At 38.2% G+C, this 19,709-nt stretch overlaps 2 protein-coding genes across 2 annotated transcripts in view; one reads left to right on the plus strand and one right to left on the minus strand.

The window, feature by feature from the left end:
• DIAPH2 (diaphanous related formin 2) overlaps positions 1–19,709 on the minus strand; it is a 919,476-nt gene that overhangs the window by 894,058 nt on the left and 5,709 nt on the right. The window lies entirely within an intron of this gene.
• Positions 16,500–16,912, plus strand: LOC309855565 (large ribosomal subunit protein eL39). The gene has a single exon (XM_082715956.1). The coding sequence runs from the start codon at positions 16,557–16,559 to the stop codon at positions 16,710–16,712; it is 156 nt and encodes a 51-aa protein (XP_082572082.1). The 5' UTR covers positions 16,500–16,556; the 3' UTR covers positions 16,713–16,912.

Consider the following 19,709-nt stretch of genomic DNA (forward strand, 5'->3'; position numbering starts at 1 on the left):
CAGGAAGCTTGCTTCTCCCTTTCCCACTCCCCCTGCTTGTGTTCCCTTTCTCACTGTGTCTCTATCAAATAAATAAAATCTATTAAAAAAAAAAGTTTAAACATATACCCAGGATATGCTCCTTCCTCTAGGAGTCATCTTCTCCTCCAACATAGTAGGGAGGGTCTACACTACCCAACAAGCTTCATATATACCTCAGTACCTAGCAATAATGTCCCATAATCACCTAAAGTTACATGTCTAAATATAAACTCATCTTCCCACCAACTATCTCTGTCCCTACTTCTCCATGCTTATTCTTCTTCCTCCCACCCAGATCCCACCTCAATTCAATCACCAAAGTTGATAGCTTCTAAATCCTTATCTTCCTCTTTACTCTATCCCTATTACACCACTGTCCTAGTTCAGCAGTTCATTTCCTGTTTCTACTATTATAATAAATTCTCTAGTCTCCCAGCCTCCAAGCTGACCTCTTTCCAATCATTTCTCCTCACTTTTTTAAACTTTTGGATCTGGAGTAAAGAATTAAATTCCATATGGACTCTAAGAAGGTGATAAAATTGAGTGATGCAGGTCAACTAAAGAAAAGGAAATGTCAACTAACACTTGACCCCAGGGTGAAAAAAGATTTCAGAGCACTGGCATATCCCAGAGCACATGGCCCATTAAGATGAGACAGATCTTGTTCAGGTACAGCAGAATGCTGACAGCCATGTGGGAACATGGGCTCAGTATTGCAAAGTTATTCTGCTGTTTCAAGAGAAACCAGAAATTTGGACTTACATGTGTAAACTCCCAATTTTTAAGAGCTGACAAGTCAAATTTGTAAAACCATGCCAATGCTGCAAGCTTAACAAAACAAATCTGTGGGCCAGATATGACTTGCAAGGCTGCCATTCTGCAAACTGCACAAAAATAGTGGTTCTCCAACTTTAGAGTTATCTACATAGATTCCCAGACCCACATCAAAAGGATTCTCATTCTGTAGGCCAATGGGGTTCCAGAATCTGTCTGTTAGGAAGCTTTCCTGGTGGCCTTGAGGTAAGTGGTCCTAAACCACTTTTTTTTTTTTTTTAACAAATCTGTATAAAAGGAAATCTAGAGAATTAAAGGGAATGAGAAAAATGGAAAATATACTTCTAATGCATTTAAAATATCTTAAATATTCTCATTTGCTGTCATAGGGAAATACAACCTAGTATATACTTGCTTCAGTTTTGCACAATTGTGTTCATTCATAAACATATTTTCAAGTACTATATGAAACCAGTGAGAATTATTAAAAGATTATTTTTTTCAGTGCACTGGATATCTCAGATTAATAGTAATACAATGGTTATAATTAGCATTAAAATATAAGATGGTCTTGGAGCATCTGGGGTGGCTCAGTGGGTTAAAGCCTCTGCCTTAAGCTCAGGTCATGATCCCAGGGTCCTGGGATAGAGCCTGCTTCCCCTTCTCTCTCTGCCTGCTTCTCTGCCTACTTGTGATCTCTGTCAAATAAATAAACAAAATCTTCAAAAAAAAAAAATATATATATATATATATGATGGTCTTCTAAAAAATGAGGAATATTTTATCTTTACTGAGAAATCTACTTTTTAAAAAAGATTATTTATTTATTTATTTGACAGACAGAGATCACAAGTAGACAGAGAGGCAGGCAGAGAGAGGAGGAAGCAGACTCCCCCCAGAGCAGAGAGCCCAATGCGGGGCTCGATCACAGGACCCTGAGATCATGAGCTAAGCTACAGACAGAGGCTTTAACCCACTCAGCCACCCAGGCGCCCCAAGAAATCTACTTTTAAAGTGTTATTTTTTTTAGAATATTTTAAGTGATCCAGTCTACATGAAAAGCCAGAAACTGAGTATAATCCATGATCCATGAATTCATAGTTAAGTCTTCTGTTCTAAATTCCAAATGGATTTTTCAGATGGGGAATGTGGAGAGGGCAAGAAGGAGGAGTACCTAGTGACTCACTTCCTGGCTTATTTTAGTCCAAATTATTAATCTCCCCTATCTCTAAATCCCACCTATTCATACAGCACTAATCAAATACTGATGTGTATATAAATCTCATTCTCCTTAAAATACTGTATATTCCTTGATAAGAAGCACCTATATTTCACAACTCTTTATCCTTCAGCACTAAACAGAATATTAAACAGAATTGCTCTACAATGTTTATCAAGTAAAGGAATAGTATCTATAGGAAAATGTGCCCCATATTCTTAAGCAAAAGGAGGAGGGGCCAGTAGCAGAGGGAAGTTTACACCTAATCATCAGACCCAACTTACAGACAATAAAGTCAGAAGGTAGGGCAAGTGGGAGAGAGATTGGAGAAGTAAACAGTTTCCAACACACCACATTTCGGGAGGTCACTCAGAAAGAAACAGAACAGAGACACTCCTACTTGGGACTGGGCCGCTAAGTTCCAAGGTAACATCTATGGGAAAGGGAGGGAAAAGGCCAGGCAAAATTTTTAACCTACTTTAACCTACTAGGGGAGCCCCTGCCCTAGGGTCTTTCATTATGGTCATGTATTTATAACTTAGCAAGTTCCTGTCCTCTGCTTCAGTAGTAATACTCTTCGTGTTTCAAAAGCCCAAAAGGGATTTTTGAAAGAATCACAAATCTCTCATGAGAAAGCTGCCTAGCAAAGGATGATTCATTCATGTCCTAAAAATCTATTTCTTTTTCAAATAATTTTGTACTCCAACAAGGAGCCTGAAAGTTTCCCCAACTGATACTCTGCAAAACAATGTCCCATTTCTAGAGCTACAAACCACTGCACACATACCAAGAAATAAAAGAATTAAAAATAATTCACTTTCAGTAGAACACATGATAGGCAATACCTCTGAACTCAAAAAAATAGAAAATAACCACAAAACATTCAATTTTAGCCTCAACTAAAACTAAAACACTGAGTAACATTCATATACCATAACAGAAAAGGAGTTTACTTTTAAGGAGTTGCTAAAACTTTAAAACTCTGTATGCATCCTTAAAGTTTTATGTTCAGATCAAATAATCATTAACAATAACAGTAACAGATACTATTTCATTCATGTTACAAATCAGGTTTTGTGCAATAACTAGATTTGAATAAAATTATAGCATATTTGGATATCCTGCATATTTGTAATCTTCTGTATATGGACAAATTTTCATTCCTTTGGCTCTTGTCTCAATTTCATTTGGACGCCTATAATAAGAAAAAATTTAAAATATGTAGTAATAAAACTAAGCGGACAGTGTCTCTTTTTTTTTTTTTAAGATTTTATTTACTTGACAGACAGAGATCACAAGCAGGCAGAGAGACAGGCAGAGAGAGAGGAGGAAGCAGGCTCCCCGCTGAGGGGGGATCCCGATGTGGGGCTCCATCCCAGTACCCTGGGATCATGACCCGAGCCGAAGGCAGAGGTTTTAACCAGCTAAGCCACCCAGGTTCCCCTGACAGTGTCTCTTAATACCAAGTTCATTTTTCAGTGAATTCTCCTAAGAGGGGCTGGAGTTCAAATCACAGCCCTGAGATTACTTTGCCATAGTTGTAAGCAATGTAGCTTTGCTTTGTCATAAGAGATTCATGTGTAAAAATGGTAATAAACAACCAAAGTATCAGGACGCCTGGGTGGCTCAGTTGGTTAAATGGCTGCCTTCGGCTCAGGTCATGATCCCAGCATCCTGGGATAGAGTCCCGCATCAGGCTCCTTGCTCTGCCTGCCTATGCTCACTCACTCTCTCTCTGACAAATAAATAAATAAAATCTTCAAAAAAAAAAAAAAAAACCCCACAACCGAAGTATTATAACACTTCAGTGAGGATAACTTTACCCAGTTTTTTATATCATAAATCTTGCAGCTTCTCTCAGAATATTCTGGAAACTAACTCAGCCTAGACAAAACACATTCAGTTTGACAGCAGCAGTCTTGTAGGCTAAGCTGCCTGACCTTTAAGCAATACCTATTTGTAAAAACAAACAAACAACAAAAAAAAATTTAGGCTTAGAGGGATAGATTTACAGAAGAGGAAGTTGGGACCAAGGATCAAGTAAGTCACTACAAAACTGTGTAAGTTATCAAAGTACACACTATTCACAATACATGCATGCCTCATTTCACAAATTTTCTAAGTTGTCAAATTAAAGCATGCCAAAAGGTATCAAAATAGATGCCTTTATATTTATACTACAGATAGGCCAATTATCACAGAGTTTTGACAAAAGATTCTAGACTTCATAATATTTCCAATTATAAAAAGTCTAAATTAGGTAAAGTCTGACTGTAGTAAGGTCTGATCACATCACTCCCCTACTCAGATACTGTACAGAATGAAGTCTAAATTCTTCAGAGGAACATTCAGTGCTCACCATGATGAAGCTTTAATCTCCCTCCAGACTGACCTCTACCACTCCCATATGTACAACTGGGCCTCACTAGACTCTTAATTCTTCAAACTTGCTACAACTTCTTAACTCCCTTGCAGCTGTACAAAATGTCCCCTCTCCACTCTCTATCACTGTTTAAGAAAAAACTCCCTGTACTTCGAGTATCTTCTGTTGCCTATCTTTCCATGAAGTCAGCCCTAATACTCCCGAGTACTTTTTACCTCTACAGTAGCACTTAACCACATTCCACCTTGCACCACAGGTTCATACACAACTCCAACCCTGTGTTCTGAGTGGGCAGGGACTATTTACTTTAGCATTTTCAAAATGCTTAGCACAATACTGGGGTAGGTTTCTCCAAAATGCTTATTAGATTTTATTAAATACTTAAGAATTTCAGAGGTAGAACTTTTCCAACTGAGCAGCTTACCCAAATCCTCTGTAATAAAATTAACCATATATAGCTCTAAATTATTTGTGGACAACTCCTAGATAACCTCTCAAACTATTATTTCCTCAGCTAACTTAATCCAACAATGATAAAATGTGTTAAGATGCATTATCAAACTTAGTAACATCTGTGATAGGAAAAAAAAACGCAAAAATAAAAAATATGAAGTACATGTTAATAAATAAAAAAAAATCATAGTTCATTTCTATGTTTTAATTACAGTCTGTTACTCCTAAAAAAGTAGCATGCTATCATAAAATAGCATATATTTTGGACAGAATCAGTTAACCTGAGACTCATTTCCTTATTTATAAAATGTGGAAAATAACTACATTTACCACACATTTCTGGTAACAATGAAGGAAGTTGGTGAGCCCCCAGAACAATGTCTGAAACAATTAGTAAATGTTAATTCCCTTTCTCCACCTCACTTCTGAGTTGGTAAAAAACGCTTCATATGATCACCCATATTCAATTACAGAGCAAGTTTGGTCATAGACGTCCCCCCAAGATCTTAACACTTGTAAAATCAATGTCACTTAGGGGCACCTGGGTAGCTCAGTTAGTTAAATGCCCAACTCTTGATTTCAGCTCTGGTCATGCTCTCAGAGTCCCGAGATCAAGCCCCACATAGGACTCCATACTCAGGAGAGTCTGCTTGAGATCCTCTCCCTCTCCCTCTGCCCCTCCCCCAACTCACACTCTCACTCTCTAAAAATAAATAAATCTTAAAACAATTACAAATAAAATCATAACACTTAAAAAAACCTGTCTTTATATAACTTTTAATTTATATATGTGATGATCTCTCTATTGAGAACACCCTCATTTAACCTTACTAAAGTGGCTTTCAGGGGCGCCTTGTGGCTCAGTCAGTTAAGCATCTGCCTCCAGCTCAGGTCATGATCCCAGGGTCCTGGGATAGAGCCCTATATCAGGCTCCCTGTTAAGCATGGAGCCCGCCTGTTTCTTCCTCTCCTCTGCCCCTCCCTACCACTGATGCTCTAATAAATATAATCTTTTTGAAATTTTTTTTAAATAAACTTTCATTCTCCAAGACCCAGATCAGATGTGGCCTCTGTGAAGTCTCTCCTCTCCCTACCAGCAACGATATGTGGCATTCCAAAGAATACTCTACTCACACCTATGTATTACAGAACTTACTACTTTAGACTTGCATATTCCCCTTTTCTCACTAGGATATGGGTTCCTCAAGAGTAAAACTCATGTATAGTTGTTTCAATATGTGTGGAATGATTATACTCTATAACATACATCTATAATAAGTACAACTGTAAATACAACCATGCAGAATACACAGAATACACTGGCTCTCTATAGGAAACTGAAGGTTGAAGGGGAATGAGTTGATCATGTCACTTTCAGAGGACAAAGACTTTAAGAAGTTACATGAAGAAATGGAAGGAAAGTACTTAGAATCGTCTGAGAAGAATAAAAGGATAAAAGGTTATTTCAGGTAGATGGAAGAATTTAGGAAATAGCTTCACTTAAAGGGGCAAACAGAAGAAAGAAGATAAGAAGATAAAATTAGGTAGCTTAACAGTAACTGTATATATAAAAATAAGATTTGTCCTCATGAATTGGATAAGTAGTCACTTTTGCTTTTGCTTCCCTGTCTTCCAGAGACATGTCTAATAAGGTCAAAGAGGCTTCTGCCTCTGTTTTCCTGTAGGATTTTGATGGTTTCCTGCCTCACATTTAGGTCTTTCATCCATTCTGAACTTAATTTTGTTTATGGGTCCAGTTTCATCTTTCGGTATGTTGCTGTCCAGTTTTCCAAATACCATTTGTTGAAAAGAGTCTCTATTTTTCCTTTGGATATTCTTTCCTGCTTTGTCAAAGACTAGTTGACCATACAGCTGAGGGTCCATTTCTGGGTTCCCTGTTCTGTTCCACTGTTCTAAGTGTCTGTTTTTGTGCCAGTACCATACCATCCTAATGACTACAGCTTTGTAATATTGCTTGAAATCTGCAATTGTGACGACTCCAGTTTTGTTTTTCTTTTTCAGAATTGCTTTGGCTATTTGGGGTCTTTTGTGGTTTCATACAAATCTTAGGATTGTTTGTTCTAGCTCTGTGAAAAATGCTGGTGGTATTTTGATACAGATCGCACTGAATGTGTAGACTGCTTTGGGTTGTATACACATTTTAACAACATTTGTTCCAGGAGCACGGAATGTTTTTCCATTTCTTTGTGTCCTCTACAATTTCTTTCAAAAGTGTTCTACAGTCTTCAGAGTACCGATCTTTTACTTCTTTAGTTAGGTTTATTCCTAGGGATCTCATTGTGTTAAGTGCAATTGCAAAAGGAATTGATTCCTTGAATTATTTTTCTACTGCTTCATTATTGGTATATAGAAATGTAACAGATTTCTGCACATTGATTTGATATCCTGCATCTTTGCTGATCTCACCAGAGTTCTAGCACTTTTTTGGTGGTATTTCAGGTTTTCTACATAGAGTATCATGTCTTCTGCAAATAGTGGAAGTTTGATTTCTTCCTTGCCAATCTGGATGCCTTTTATGTCTTTTTCTTGTCTAACTGCTGAGACTGAGACTTCCAGTACTAAAATGAACTACTGGGGTTTCATCAAGATGAAAGCTTCTGTACAGGGGCACCTGGGTGGCTCAGTGGGTTAAGCCTCTGCCTTCGGCTCAGGTCATGATCTCAGGGTCCTGGGTTCGAGCCCCACATCAGGCTCTCAGAGAGCTCAGCAGAGAGCTCTCTCTGCCTGCTTCTCTGCCTACTTGTGATCTCTCTCTCCCTCTCTGTCAAATAAATAAGTAAAATCTTTAAAAAAAAAAAAAAAAAAAAAAAGCTTCTGCACAGTAAGGAAACAATCAACAAAATTAAAAGACAGCCTTCGCAATGGAAGATATATGCAAATGACATATGTGATAAAGGGATAATGTCCAATATCTATAAAGAACAAGCTCAACATCTAAAAAACAAATACCCCAGTTAAGAAATGGGGAGAAGACATGAATAGATACTTTTCCAAAGAGGTTATCCAGATAACTAACAGACACATGAAAAGACGTTCAACATCACCCATGATCAGGGAAATACAAATCAAAACTATGATGAGATACCACCTCACACTAGTCAGAATGGCAAGAATTAACAACACAAGGAACAACAGGTATTCTTGAGAATACCTGTGCTGGTGCCGCCACTCTGGAGAACAGTATGGAGGTTGCTCTAAAAGTTAAAAATGGAACTACCCCATAACCCAGCAATTGCACTATTAGGTTTCTGCACAAAGGATACAAAAATACAGATTCAAAGAGGTACATGCACCCTTATGTTTACAGTAGCATTATCAACAATGGCCAAACTATGTAAAGAGCCCAAATATCCACAGACTGACGAATGGATAAAGAAGATATCGGGGTGTGTGTGTGTGTGTGTATAATATCACTCAGCCATCAAAATAAACAGAATCTTGCCATTTGCAATGCTGTGGATAGTGCAAGAATGTATCATGCTAAGTGAAATAAGTCAGTCAGAGAAAGACAAAATACAGTATGATCACACTCATGTAGAATCTAAGGGGAAAAAAACAGATCAACCTACGGGAAGGCGGAAAAGAAAAAAAAGGAAAGAGGAAAACAAGCCAAAAGTGACTCTCAACGACAGAAAATGAACTGAGAGGTTGCTGGAGGAACATGGGTGGGGGATGGGCTGAATGGCTGATAAATATTAAAGAGGGCACCTGTTGTGATAGGCACTAGGTGTTGTATGTAAGTAATGAATCACTGAATTCTACTCCAGAAACCAATAGTGCACTACATGTTAAGAAAATTTAAAAAAAAATTAGTCACTGGCTTTCATTAGTCAAATAGGGAAGTTAACCTCAATTAAAGTGGACCAGAAATCATAAAGGTCACTCAGTGACTAATATTACAGTAATACAGTCTGGTGATAAGCAAGGAGAGAACTTATCCTGAATAAGTAAACTTGATAAACACCATATGTACATGTGTCTACATATCAAGTTAATTTTTATTCTCCCTGCAAAGAGAATATTAAAACAACCACTGCCATAAAGTACTCCAGGTTTCACAAATGTCTCACAGAAAAGAATCAACAACTTTATGCTGTTTTTGTTAGAACCGCATCATAATTAGGAAATGTCTTTCAGCAAACAATGATATGGTATTGAACTTCAATGTCAGAGTAGCTAGAAAAGTTTGGCACCAACTGCATTCAGGTAGTATTTGAAGAGGCATGTGATTGCCTGCAACTGTACACAGAGAAGAGCAGATAAAGAAACAATTTTTGAGATGAAGGGCAAAGGAAGCCATTACCTTTGCAAGTCAACAAATCCAGTGACAGAAGCTGCTAGAGAAAACTATACCATGGAATGTAAAATCCATATAGATGATGAGTTAAAGTGACCAGCATCAAAAGCTGTTTAGGTGTCAAGGAAACAGCAGATGGAAAAATTGCCTTTTAAACTCATTAGGATGAGAGTGAGTATTTTTTTCAGAGGTCAGAAATTAGTGATAAGAGGTATAAGTTTACAACAACAAAGTTGTGAACAGTCCAGTTCAGATTTCCTGTAGTGGAAAGGAAGGAAATGAAAATAAAATTGGTAGGAGACAAACAATGCTTCCTTGAAAATAGGGATGACCTGGCCGTCTCAATACAGAGGGAACGATAATATAATGGAAGAATGAATAAATGACTAAGGAGCCAGTAATTTTTCACATTAAATAAACACAAACTCACAGAAACCAAAGCAGGATTTCTCAACCTTGGCACTACTGACATTTTGGGCAGGATAATTCTTTGTCATGGGGAGCTGTCTTGCACACTGAGAGGATGTTCAGCAGCATGCCTGGCCTCTACTCACTTGATACCAGTAGCACCGCCCCCCCAATTTATGACAACCAAAAATGTCTCCAGGTACTACCATATTTCTCCTGGAAGACAAAATTATGCCCTGCTGAGAACCACTGGTATAAAGAAAAAGAAGAATACACTTTTGGGAACAAGAATGTGACATATGTAAGGAATTACATATTTTTCTAAAACACAAGGCTAAAGCTTTAGAGCTCTAGGTGAGGTCAAAAACAAAAGGACATCAATAGCCAAGACCATATTTGGAGGAAATACAAATTTGTAAGAATAGATAAGAGGGCTCTTTGAAAAACAAATTAAAAAAATACTTAGTTGGCTTAATTACCAGCTTTCCCAGCTATGTTTATATCATTATATGAGCTTTAAATGTCCTTTTCCTCCTGGTTTCATACTTATTGTACATAGTTCCATGAAAAAAAAAACACAGAAATTTTAACTCATTCAAGTTAGTGATCATAAGTATGGAACAGCCCGACTTCCAAGCATATACTGGTATAATCATGACCTGTTTCATTCATCACATTTGTTAATTAAAAGCTCCCTTCTACTCGTGGTAGGATGATGATTAAGACTGAAGGGCTAGAACTCAAATCACAAACACATTTCCATATTATCTGGCATGTAAACCCATAGTTTAAGACTCTATTACTTGTCACACAACAACACAAAAATAGTTGTGTGACAAAAATAGTGTCACAACACTCTCAGAAGCCTAATTAAAAAGATAACACTTGGCTGAATATGCCACACTTTTATAGCCGCCAATCTTTAAGCAAAGCAGACACAAGCAGCAGCAGGAGAAGGTAGGTGATTCTTGGCACTCCCCTAAACAAGAAACAATGCATATCATGTACTTATATACTAGGAGATAGCATTAGTTTTTCCAAAGCAGTTTTACTTCACACAAAATTTCACAAACAAACAAGGGGAATGGGCAGAGGAGAAGAGATAGAAACTAAAAGATGAAACAGGCAGTTTGGCTTGGCAGTATAACCTGTTCAGAAGCTACTCTCTTCATGGCTAACATACAAAGACAAAAAAAATAAATAAATGAGAGAGAGAGAGAATCATATGCAATATTCAATAGTTGTAAAGTACAGTAGGCCTTGTGTTGACCACGAAATTATTTAAGAGGCCAGACTGATATTTTTAAGAATTATGTTCATATATCCTTAAAATCGACAGCCATATCACTTTTATCCTCATAGCTATTTCCCATCAAGTGGTGACGTATCTGGCCTACTACTTCATGGCAGTGATTCAAAGAATTTTAACTACTAATTATCAGTGGCACTAAAATGAATGGCCCTTGAACTTAGTCTACTAAATTTTACATAAGCATAGTGCAAATGTAGGTCAGGTCCAACCATCACCAGTCTAGAGAACCACTAGGTCTTCAAGTCAATTTAGAGCCAGTCTAAAATTTAGGGTCTTAGACAGTATAAAAACAATGGCTAAAAACATGGATTTCCTTAGTCACACTGGTCTTGAATTTCAAATTCACCACTATTTCATTGGGCAAGTTACTTATCCTTTTCTTTTTTTTTTTAAGATTGTATTTATTTATTTGACAGACAGAGATCACAAGTAGGCAGAGAGGCAGGCAGAGAGAGAGGAAGGGAAGCAGGCTCCCTGCCGAGCAGAGAGCCCGACGCAGGACTCCATCCCAGGACCCTGGAATCACGACCTGAGTCGAAGGCAGAGGCTTCAACCCACTGAGCCACCCAGGCGCCCAACCTTTTCTGAGCTCTTTTCCTCACCCACAAAATAACTGATGTGAGAACCAAATGAGTCACTGTTGATGGGGGAGGTATCTGCCATCAATCCCTGAGCAACCCTGCACATTCTTACTAGATAGAAAGGCCCTGAGACTGAAGGGCCCTGACAACAATTTAGCCAGGCCATTTCTGAGGGCTATGTTTAAAGCACGTGACCCTAGGGACACCTGGGTGGCACACTTGGTTAAGCATCCAACTCTTGACTTTGGCTCAGGTCATGATCTCAGGGTCATGGGATTAAGTCCCACATTGGGCTCCATGCTCAGAAAGAAATCAGCTCGAGAGTCTCTCTCTCCCTCTGTGCCTCCTCTCTGTCTCTCTCTCAAATAAATAAATAAGTGAAAATAAAGCAAGTGGCCCTGATCATGAGGTAATACCACCCCTCCCCAAAGAACATGCTTGCTTCTGCTTATCATAAAAGTGGTAAATCCTCCAAACTCACTGTTCCTCTCCTGTGACACAACTGACTACCCATGTAGGCATCCATACTGGTCTACCTGTAAAAATTAGGACCACAGTGAACCAGCAGGTCACAGTGACATTCTGTCTACTGCTTTTGCAATGAATAATAAACCATCTTTTATTGCTGACCCACGAGTCTTAAGTTTTCTGCAATCCTTCACGAAACAGCAACAGGTATATAAGGAGGATAAAATCCCAGACCTGTAACAGTTCTTGACAAAAATATGCAAGGCATTTAGAATAGCAACTGGCACATACAATATCTTTCATTACTGAGAAACTCCTCTGGGCAGGCCCAAGTACTATACTTGGTCAGTAAACCAAGGGAACCACCCAAGTATTAGAATGACCTAGGATAGAGCCAGCATTCTTTAGGGCCCTTTATACAATGCATGGTTAAAACAATGCTGATGTGACCTTCACTGAACTAGGCTAACTCAGACCCTGGAAACAGTAAAATTAATTGGTATTTTCACCCATTAGCATTCAGACTTCAACTGTCATCTTTTATAACTGCCAACTTTTCATCTAACTAGAACCTACATGTCATGTATTTATGTTACAGAAGAGTCATTACAACTGTCAATAACCTCTGACTTCCTGTACATCAGAGCTGAATGGAACCTTAAAGATGGTTTATTTCAACTCCTGATTTTACAGAATAAACGGACATCTAGAGAAAAGATAGATGACTTGCCCAGAGTTATATTTTTAAAAGCAGTCAGCTTACCTTCTATATAACCTCTTCAAATTGTGAGAAATTAACTCTTAAAATAAAACTTAATAAGATCAGTTAAATACCCTATTTAGCTTATTTCAACTCTATATAGCTTATGAAACTCTTAGATTCTATAAAATATGGAGTCATGAAAACACAAAGTGGTGATACTAGAATCAAAATGCAATTTCTATTAGTTTATGGCAGCATGACTGATGATGTGTGTGGATGGGAAATACTTTTAAATAAATCTGTCACATTCAGTAATTGATTTCACATCCAATGGCCATCCTTCTTGCATGTTATTTCTGTGGCCAGGCAATAGGATACACCACTAATAATATTCACAGAAACCAGTAAAAGCAAGGAGTAAGATGATCCAAGTTAGAGGCGCCTAGGTGGCTCAGTTGGTTAAAGCCTCCGCTTTCGGCTCAGGTCATGATCCCAGGGTCCTGGGATCGAGCCCCGCATTGGGCTCTCTGCTCAGCAGGAAGCCTGCTTCCTCCTCTCTCTCTCTCTCTCTCTCTCTCTGCCTGCCTCTCTGCCTACTTGTGATCTCTGTCTGTCAAATAAATAAATAAAATATTTTTTTAAAAAAGATGATCAGAGTTAGAAACATGCAAGGGTTAATAGGTTAGTTAAACGGAGGTGGTTGAAAGCAGGGATATGTAACATAACCTATCTTGATCCACAACTAGCCACAAAAGATTTTATAGGAGGAGTGTGATAAACTGGGCACAGAGCCCTGCTTAACTCCTACTTTAAAGTATAACTAATGCTTCAATTCCATTATAGCGAGATATAGCCCCTTAAAATTTAGTATTTGGACTCAGACCTATTCAGCCATATAAATATGGAGGATTTGGATCTCACAGAAATTTATAAGACCATCTTGATTAAGCAAGTATAGGCTATACAAAGGAAACCTAAGAATTCAGAGGTAAGAAAACATGGGTTAGCCCTGCTTTAGTAAAGCAAACACATGAAAAGCCAAACCACTGGTATGGAAAAAATCCAGGCCATTTTTTTTTTTTTTTGTACTGTAAAATCTTCCCTCCCTTTAACAGCTTGTTTAAAGACCATTAGCTATTCAACCAAAGGGGAGGAAAAATGTAAGCTAATGCACTGCCAATGAAGAACAAGTTGTGAAGTCAGCCTAAGAAAAGATTATTTCCACTCACAAATGTTTTATGTACACACTGACTCTTCTGGAAAACATTGATTTTATAATGTGAGGTACTAGGCTGCAAGGCACATTAGAGGATATACCTCTGCCAAATTTATTTCAACCCATCTTAAATTTCTACAGGTTCTTGCATAGGTAACATAAGTGAAAATAGATGTTATGACACAAACTTTTAAAAAAATGCAGTTTTACCCGACAGTCTGTAACCATGTGAAGAACTGTAGAACAATAACATCAAAAAAATCACTGGAGACAGTGCAGAAAGGGAGGAACCTTAAGTTAGAAAAAGCAATCAACATAATGAACCTGGAGGCTAGGTCCTCCAGAACACAGCCCTCTACAATTGAGGAATGCAATCATTTAAAGGCAAAGGTAGGGCACCTGGTGGCTCAGTGGGTTAAGCCTCTGCCTTCGGCTCAGGTCATGATCTCACCGTCCTCGGATCAAGTTCTGCATCAGGCTCTCTGCTTGGCAGGGAGCCTCCTTCCTCCTCTCTCCCTCTCTCTCTGCCTGCCTCTCTGCCTACTTGTGATCTTTCTCTGTTGAATAAATAAATAAAATCTTTAGAAAAAAAAATAAAGGCTAAAGGTAGTCAGGCTTAGGATAACACATTACATAGATATACACCTTATGTTCTTTTTGTCAGAATTAATGACAAGTGGAAAATACCTTTTCTAAGTGAGACATTATCTAAGTCCTGTGCCTTGCTGAATCTCCTATCAGGTATGAGAATAAAATCCACAAAATAAAGATAAAAGGAATACAATAAAAGTAGTTTAAATGCAGTCACTAGCCCATATTACACACTCTGTGTGAATTACAAAAAACAGTCCCCAGAAGATACAGTCTTGTGATTGAGCACATGATTTGGTAAGTGATGTGACCTCATGGTCTCACATCCTTGAGTGTCGCTGCCCAAGTCTCTATTATACATACAACTTCAAAATGTAAGTGTACAGTCTATACAAGGTCTTGCTTTCTACATATAGAATCTTCCTAAACAGCTTCAGCCAGCATGATACGCTATTAAGCATTTGAAATTTTATCACTGGTAGATTGCAAAGCACATAAAACAATACCTCCACAGATTTTTCTCCCCTCAGCGAAACAAAAGAAACATGTGCCACAATGATCCAGCCCCAACAATTATCAATCATCTCCTATTTTGAGGAAAATTACCACCTGACTGGATCAGTAAATAGACTAGAAGTTGAAGACTGGAAATGGATTACTAGTCTAAATCTACTTGAATCCAAAGTTCAAGAAATGATATGCCTACTGCCTCCCAGTATAATAACAGCACTCAGCACTAAATTGCTATCTGGAAAGTAGTGGTTACACAACTTCTTTAGTAAATCTGTGTGGAGTCCAGGCTTTTTGCCCAAGTAGATTTCTCATACTTACCCACTCCACCCATCCCCAGCTCCATCACCACATTAGTATAGCCTGATTTTCAATTTTAACCCCACAAATATCCAAATAAGAAAACTTAATAGTTCCAAGTTCTTTGTAAAGGTTTACTCACCCAATTATCCATATTCAGCAACCTAGAGTATATTAAAGTGGCTAAAAATCAATGACAGACACCTCAATTATCAAATTGGCATTTGTATTGAAATAAAAACTAGAGCTAGTAACATATATATAGTTGTGTGTATCAAAAGAGTTATATGAACCCTTTATCCCAGAACTCAAGAACACATTTCCTTTTCCTTTACCCAACTATCTACATTTCCCTAGAAAGAAAATACTTACACATAAACCCCACCCCACTTCACAAATTGCAAAATGAAGAATGAGTGATTACCCAACCAGTGAGTGGAGCCAAAAGTCTTATTTGGTCTCTTTTCTATGGCACATAGTAGCTGTTCTAACTCTCCACGTTTGTCTAGACAACCTTTCAGATATTTCTACAGAATTAAAGACAGAGGGGCAGCTGGATGGTACAGTCAGTTAAGTACCCCACTCTTGATTTTTGCTCAGGTCATGATCTTAGGGTCCTGGCACTAAGCCCCACACTGGGTTCCATGCTCAGTGCAGAGTTTGCTTAAGAGATTCTTCTCTCCCTTTCTCCCTCTGCCCCTCCCCCTGCTGGCAGGTATACACTCTTGCCCTCTAAAATAAATCTTTAAAAAAGGAACTGAAGATAGAAGTGAACTTAATTGGAGCTGATACTTCATGATAGCACTTTATGTGGAATAACTTTAAATGAAATTTTACCATTAACTTTGGGGCACCTGGGTGGCTCAGCACGTTAAGCATCTGACACTTAGTTTTGGCTCAGGTCATGATCTCATGAGTATGAGATCAAACCCCACTTCAGACTCCGCGCTCAGAGTCTGCTTAAGAGTCTCTTCCTCTGTGCTCCCCCCATTTGCACATGCACACTCTGTCTTTCAAAATAAATCTTTAAAAAATTGTACCACTGGGGCACCTGGGTGGCTCAGTGGGTTAAGCCTCTGCGCCTCTGCTTTCGGCTCAGGTCATGATCTCGGGGTCCTGGGATCAAGCCCCGCATCGGGCTCTCTGCTCAGCGGGGAGCCTGCTTCCGCCTCTCTCTCTGCCTGCCTCTCTGCCTACCTGTGATCTTTCTCTCTGTCAAATAAATAAATAAAATTTAAAAAAAAAAAAATTGTACCATTGGCCGCCATCCTGCTGTGTGCTGCGCGCTGTTAATTGACCATGTCTTCTCACAAGACTTTTAGGATCAAGCGATTCCTGGCCAAGAAACAAAAGCAGAATCGTCCCATTCCCCAGTGGATTCGGATGAAAACTGGTAATAAAATCAGGTACAACTCCAAGAGGAGGCACTGGAGGAGAACCAAGCTGGGTCTCTAAGGCATCCCACCTCACGTGATGACACACCTAATTGGCACCATGTATTTAATTAAGCTACTTGAGGATCATGTGTTCTATTCCATCACCCTGTTAACCACCTTTCTGCCTGGCCAATAGATACCATTTATCAGCGAAAGATTTTTCTGTTACTATAGCTCTGCACCAGTGGGTTGGTTTGGTAATAAACATGAGGCCTTTGAGCTGTAAAGAAAAAAGAAAAAAATTGTACTATTAACTTCAAGTTGTATTTGGTTAAGGAACTCATGTATACTAGTTAGGCACACATTAAATTAAAACTCTATCTTTTGAGTCAATTAGGGATATTTGAATATGAATTAAGTATTAGATGATACCAAGCAATATATTATTTTTTAAGTGGCAACAGTGGTATATGGTTACATTAAAAAAAGGTAATTTTTACTTTTTATTATATTTATTATATGCTTTATATCTTCCTACTGAAGTATGTAGGAAAAAAATGACATGATATCTGGGATTTGCATTAAAATACTTTAGCAAGGAAAAAATAAGGATGGATAAAGCAAATGCTGAAAATCTAGATAACTGCTAGATTGGGGGTAATGGAGATACGGTAATTCGTTATACTAACCTCTCCACTTGTTAGTACATTTGCAAATTTTTATGTTTTACAAAAAAGGCCACATTAACTAGCCTTTATTATACATAAAGTGAAAACTATATTTCTATCTTTTTTTACTTTGAGCTAGGTGAGAGACCAATAAATTAAGGATAAAATTCCTCATAATTTTGACCAAATCTTTACCAAAGCATGTGGATATCTATCCCAGAATGACAGATTTAGAACTGCACCTATTTTCTCCCCTGGGTGACTCCCAGAATTACCAGGTGATCGAATCAACAGCCTTTGGGAAGCAATACATTACTAATGAAGTCTCGGATTCCTACACCAACCTGCATGAATAGCGACACAGAAGCTTCTCAACTGAAGTAGGCACTGCTATAGAGAGCCTTAACAGAAAGAAAGACTGGTGGACAATTTGACAGTGTTTGGTAGCTTACTATCCCGAAAACAACGCAGAAAAACCTTCATTAAACAAAAGCTTGTGTTGGGGCGCCTGGGTGGCTCAGTGGGTTAAGCCGCTGCCTTTGGCTCAGGTCATGATCTCAGGGTCCTGGGATCGAGTCCCGCATCGGGCTCTCTGCTCAGCAGGGAGCCTGCTTCCCTCTCTCTCTCTCTGCCTGCCTCTCTGTCTGCTTGTGATCTCTGTCTGTCAAATCAACAAATAAAATCTTTAAAAAAAAAAAAAAAAAGCTTGTGTAAGTGGTGATTAGTAAGAATTTTGTTTGCCACATTTTTTCATGAGAAAGCACCAATACCCTTTCCCCAGGACGCCTTACATAAAGCAAGCAAAAATCAGAATTCACTCAAATGTCTGCTTAAGCTATAGCCAGAGTAAATCAATCAGGCTGAAACAGATTCAACCTAATCAGATAAATAAGTTTTAAATTAGTATGAGTTCACATTTATTACTTACAGTCATAATAAATAGCTATGTAAAAATACATCTCAACCTTCCTTTATACAGATCAATTTTGAGCTGTCTTTCTACAAGAAGACAATGGGTATCTCCTACAAGATGCCCACTTGGATATCAAGTATGTAACTATTATTTCAAGTCACCTGGCCATCATCTTAGTTTCTTCAGTCTTGAGACAAAAGAGCAGCATATCAAACATCCCAAATCTGACAGAAGGAATTGGTCTCGGCATGGCAGACTAGATACAGGAATAGGGGGAAGTTGGGTCTTCAATAACAATCCATATGGTGCTAGTGATAACCAGTAATTTTTAACCAAATGTGCTGATTCAGGGAAATTAGCATATATTATGTGTGTATAATTTTCAGAGTATCCTGTCATTTAAAGTGTTCTTTGGGATCACACTGGCAAAGAATAGGATTTCACTTCAATGACATACTGCTACTGCCAGAGCTAGAGCTCCTAGTACCTGGAGTAAACTCTAGGTGGATTATAATTCTGATGGTTCCAAAAAGGAACAAAATGAGAGATTGAGTAATTTTTCACCTTCAGAGACCTTGAAGCATAATAACTCAGTGCTATAAGCACTTCTTGCAATATTTTAAACTTATCTCTAGGCTAGTCCCCTTAACATATAGGGACTCAGTTTCCTTATTTGTACAACAGCAGTTAAGCTACCTGGCAAGGCAGAATGCCAAAGATATCTAATAAATGATGCCAAAAATAATAAAAAATATCTAATTTTAAAATGTTTTTGTTTTAAGATTTTTATTTACTTGTCAGAGAGAGAGAGAGTATACACAAGCAGGGGGAGCAGCAGGCAGAGGGAGAAGCAGGCTCCTCGCTAAGCAAGGAGCCTAATGCAGGACTCAAATCCATTTTAAGACCCTGGGATCATGACCTGAGACAAAGGCAGACCCTTAACTGACTAAGCCAACCAGGTATCCCTCTAATAAATATTTTTTAACAAAAATTTTAAATGTGTCAAATTGATAAATTAAAAGAAAATGGTAGCCTGGTTCTTAAAAAAATACTACAGTAAAAAAAAAATGTTAAATTCACATCTTATATTCATCCAACAGAATTATTAGTAAAAGGTCAGAATGTATACTCCTCCAAATGGACAAATGGAATAGGGAATCAATCAACATATAACCATATTATGGTACTTCATACAATAATATTAGAGCTATCAAATTGCAAGAAAGCCATTAAACCATCCAGCCACAATCACATTCAATTCAGGTAGTATAGGGGGTTAATCGTAATGCTATATTATTGTATAGCAATACGAAATTTCTAAATGCTATCTCATTCATTTCTGTGTTTTATCTACATGATCTTGTAAAGCCAGTCAGGCAGACATTATCTCCAACCCCCAGATGTTAATGAAAGGGCTCAAACTCCTGCTGTTAAACAGTTCATCAGAAATCACAAGCAAAAGGCACCTGGGTGGCTCAGTCCTTTGGCCTCTGCC

Source organism: Mustela nivalis (genome assembly GCF_964662115.1).
Source record: "Mustela nivalis genome assembly, chromosome: X".
Lineage (NCBI taxonomy): Eukaryota > Metazoa > Chordata > Mammalia > Carnivora > Mustelidae > Mustela > Mustela nivalis.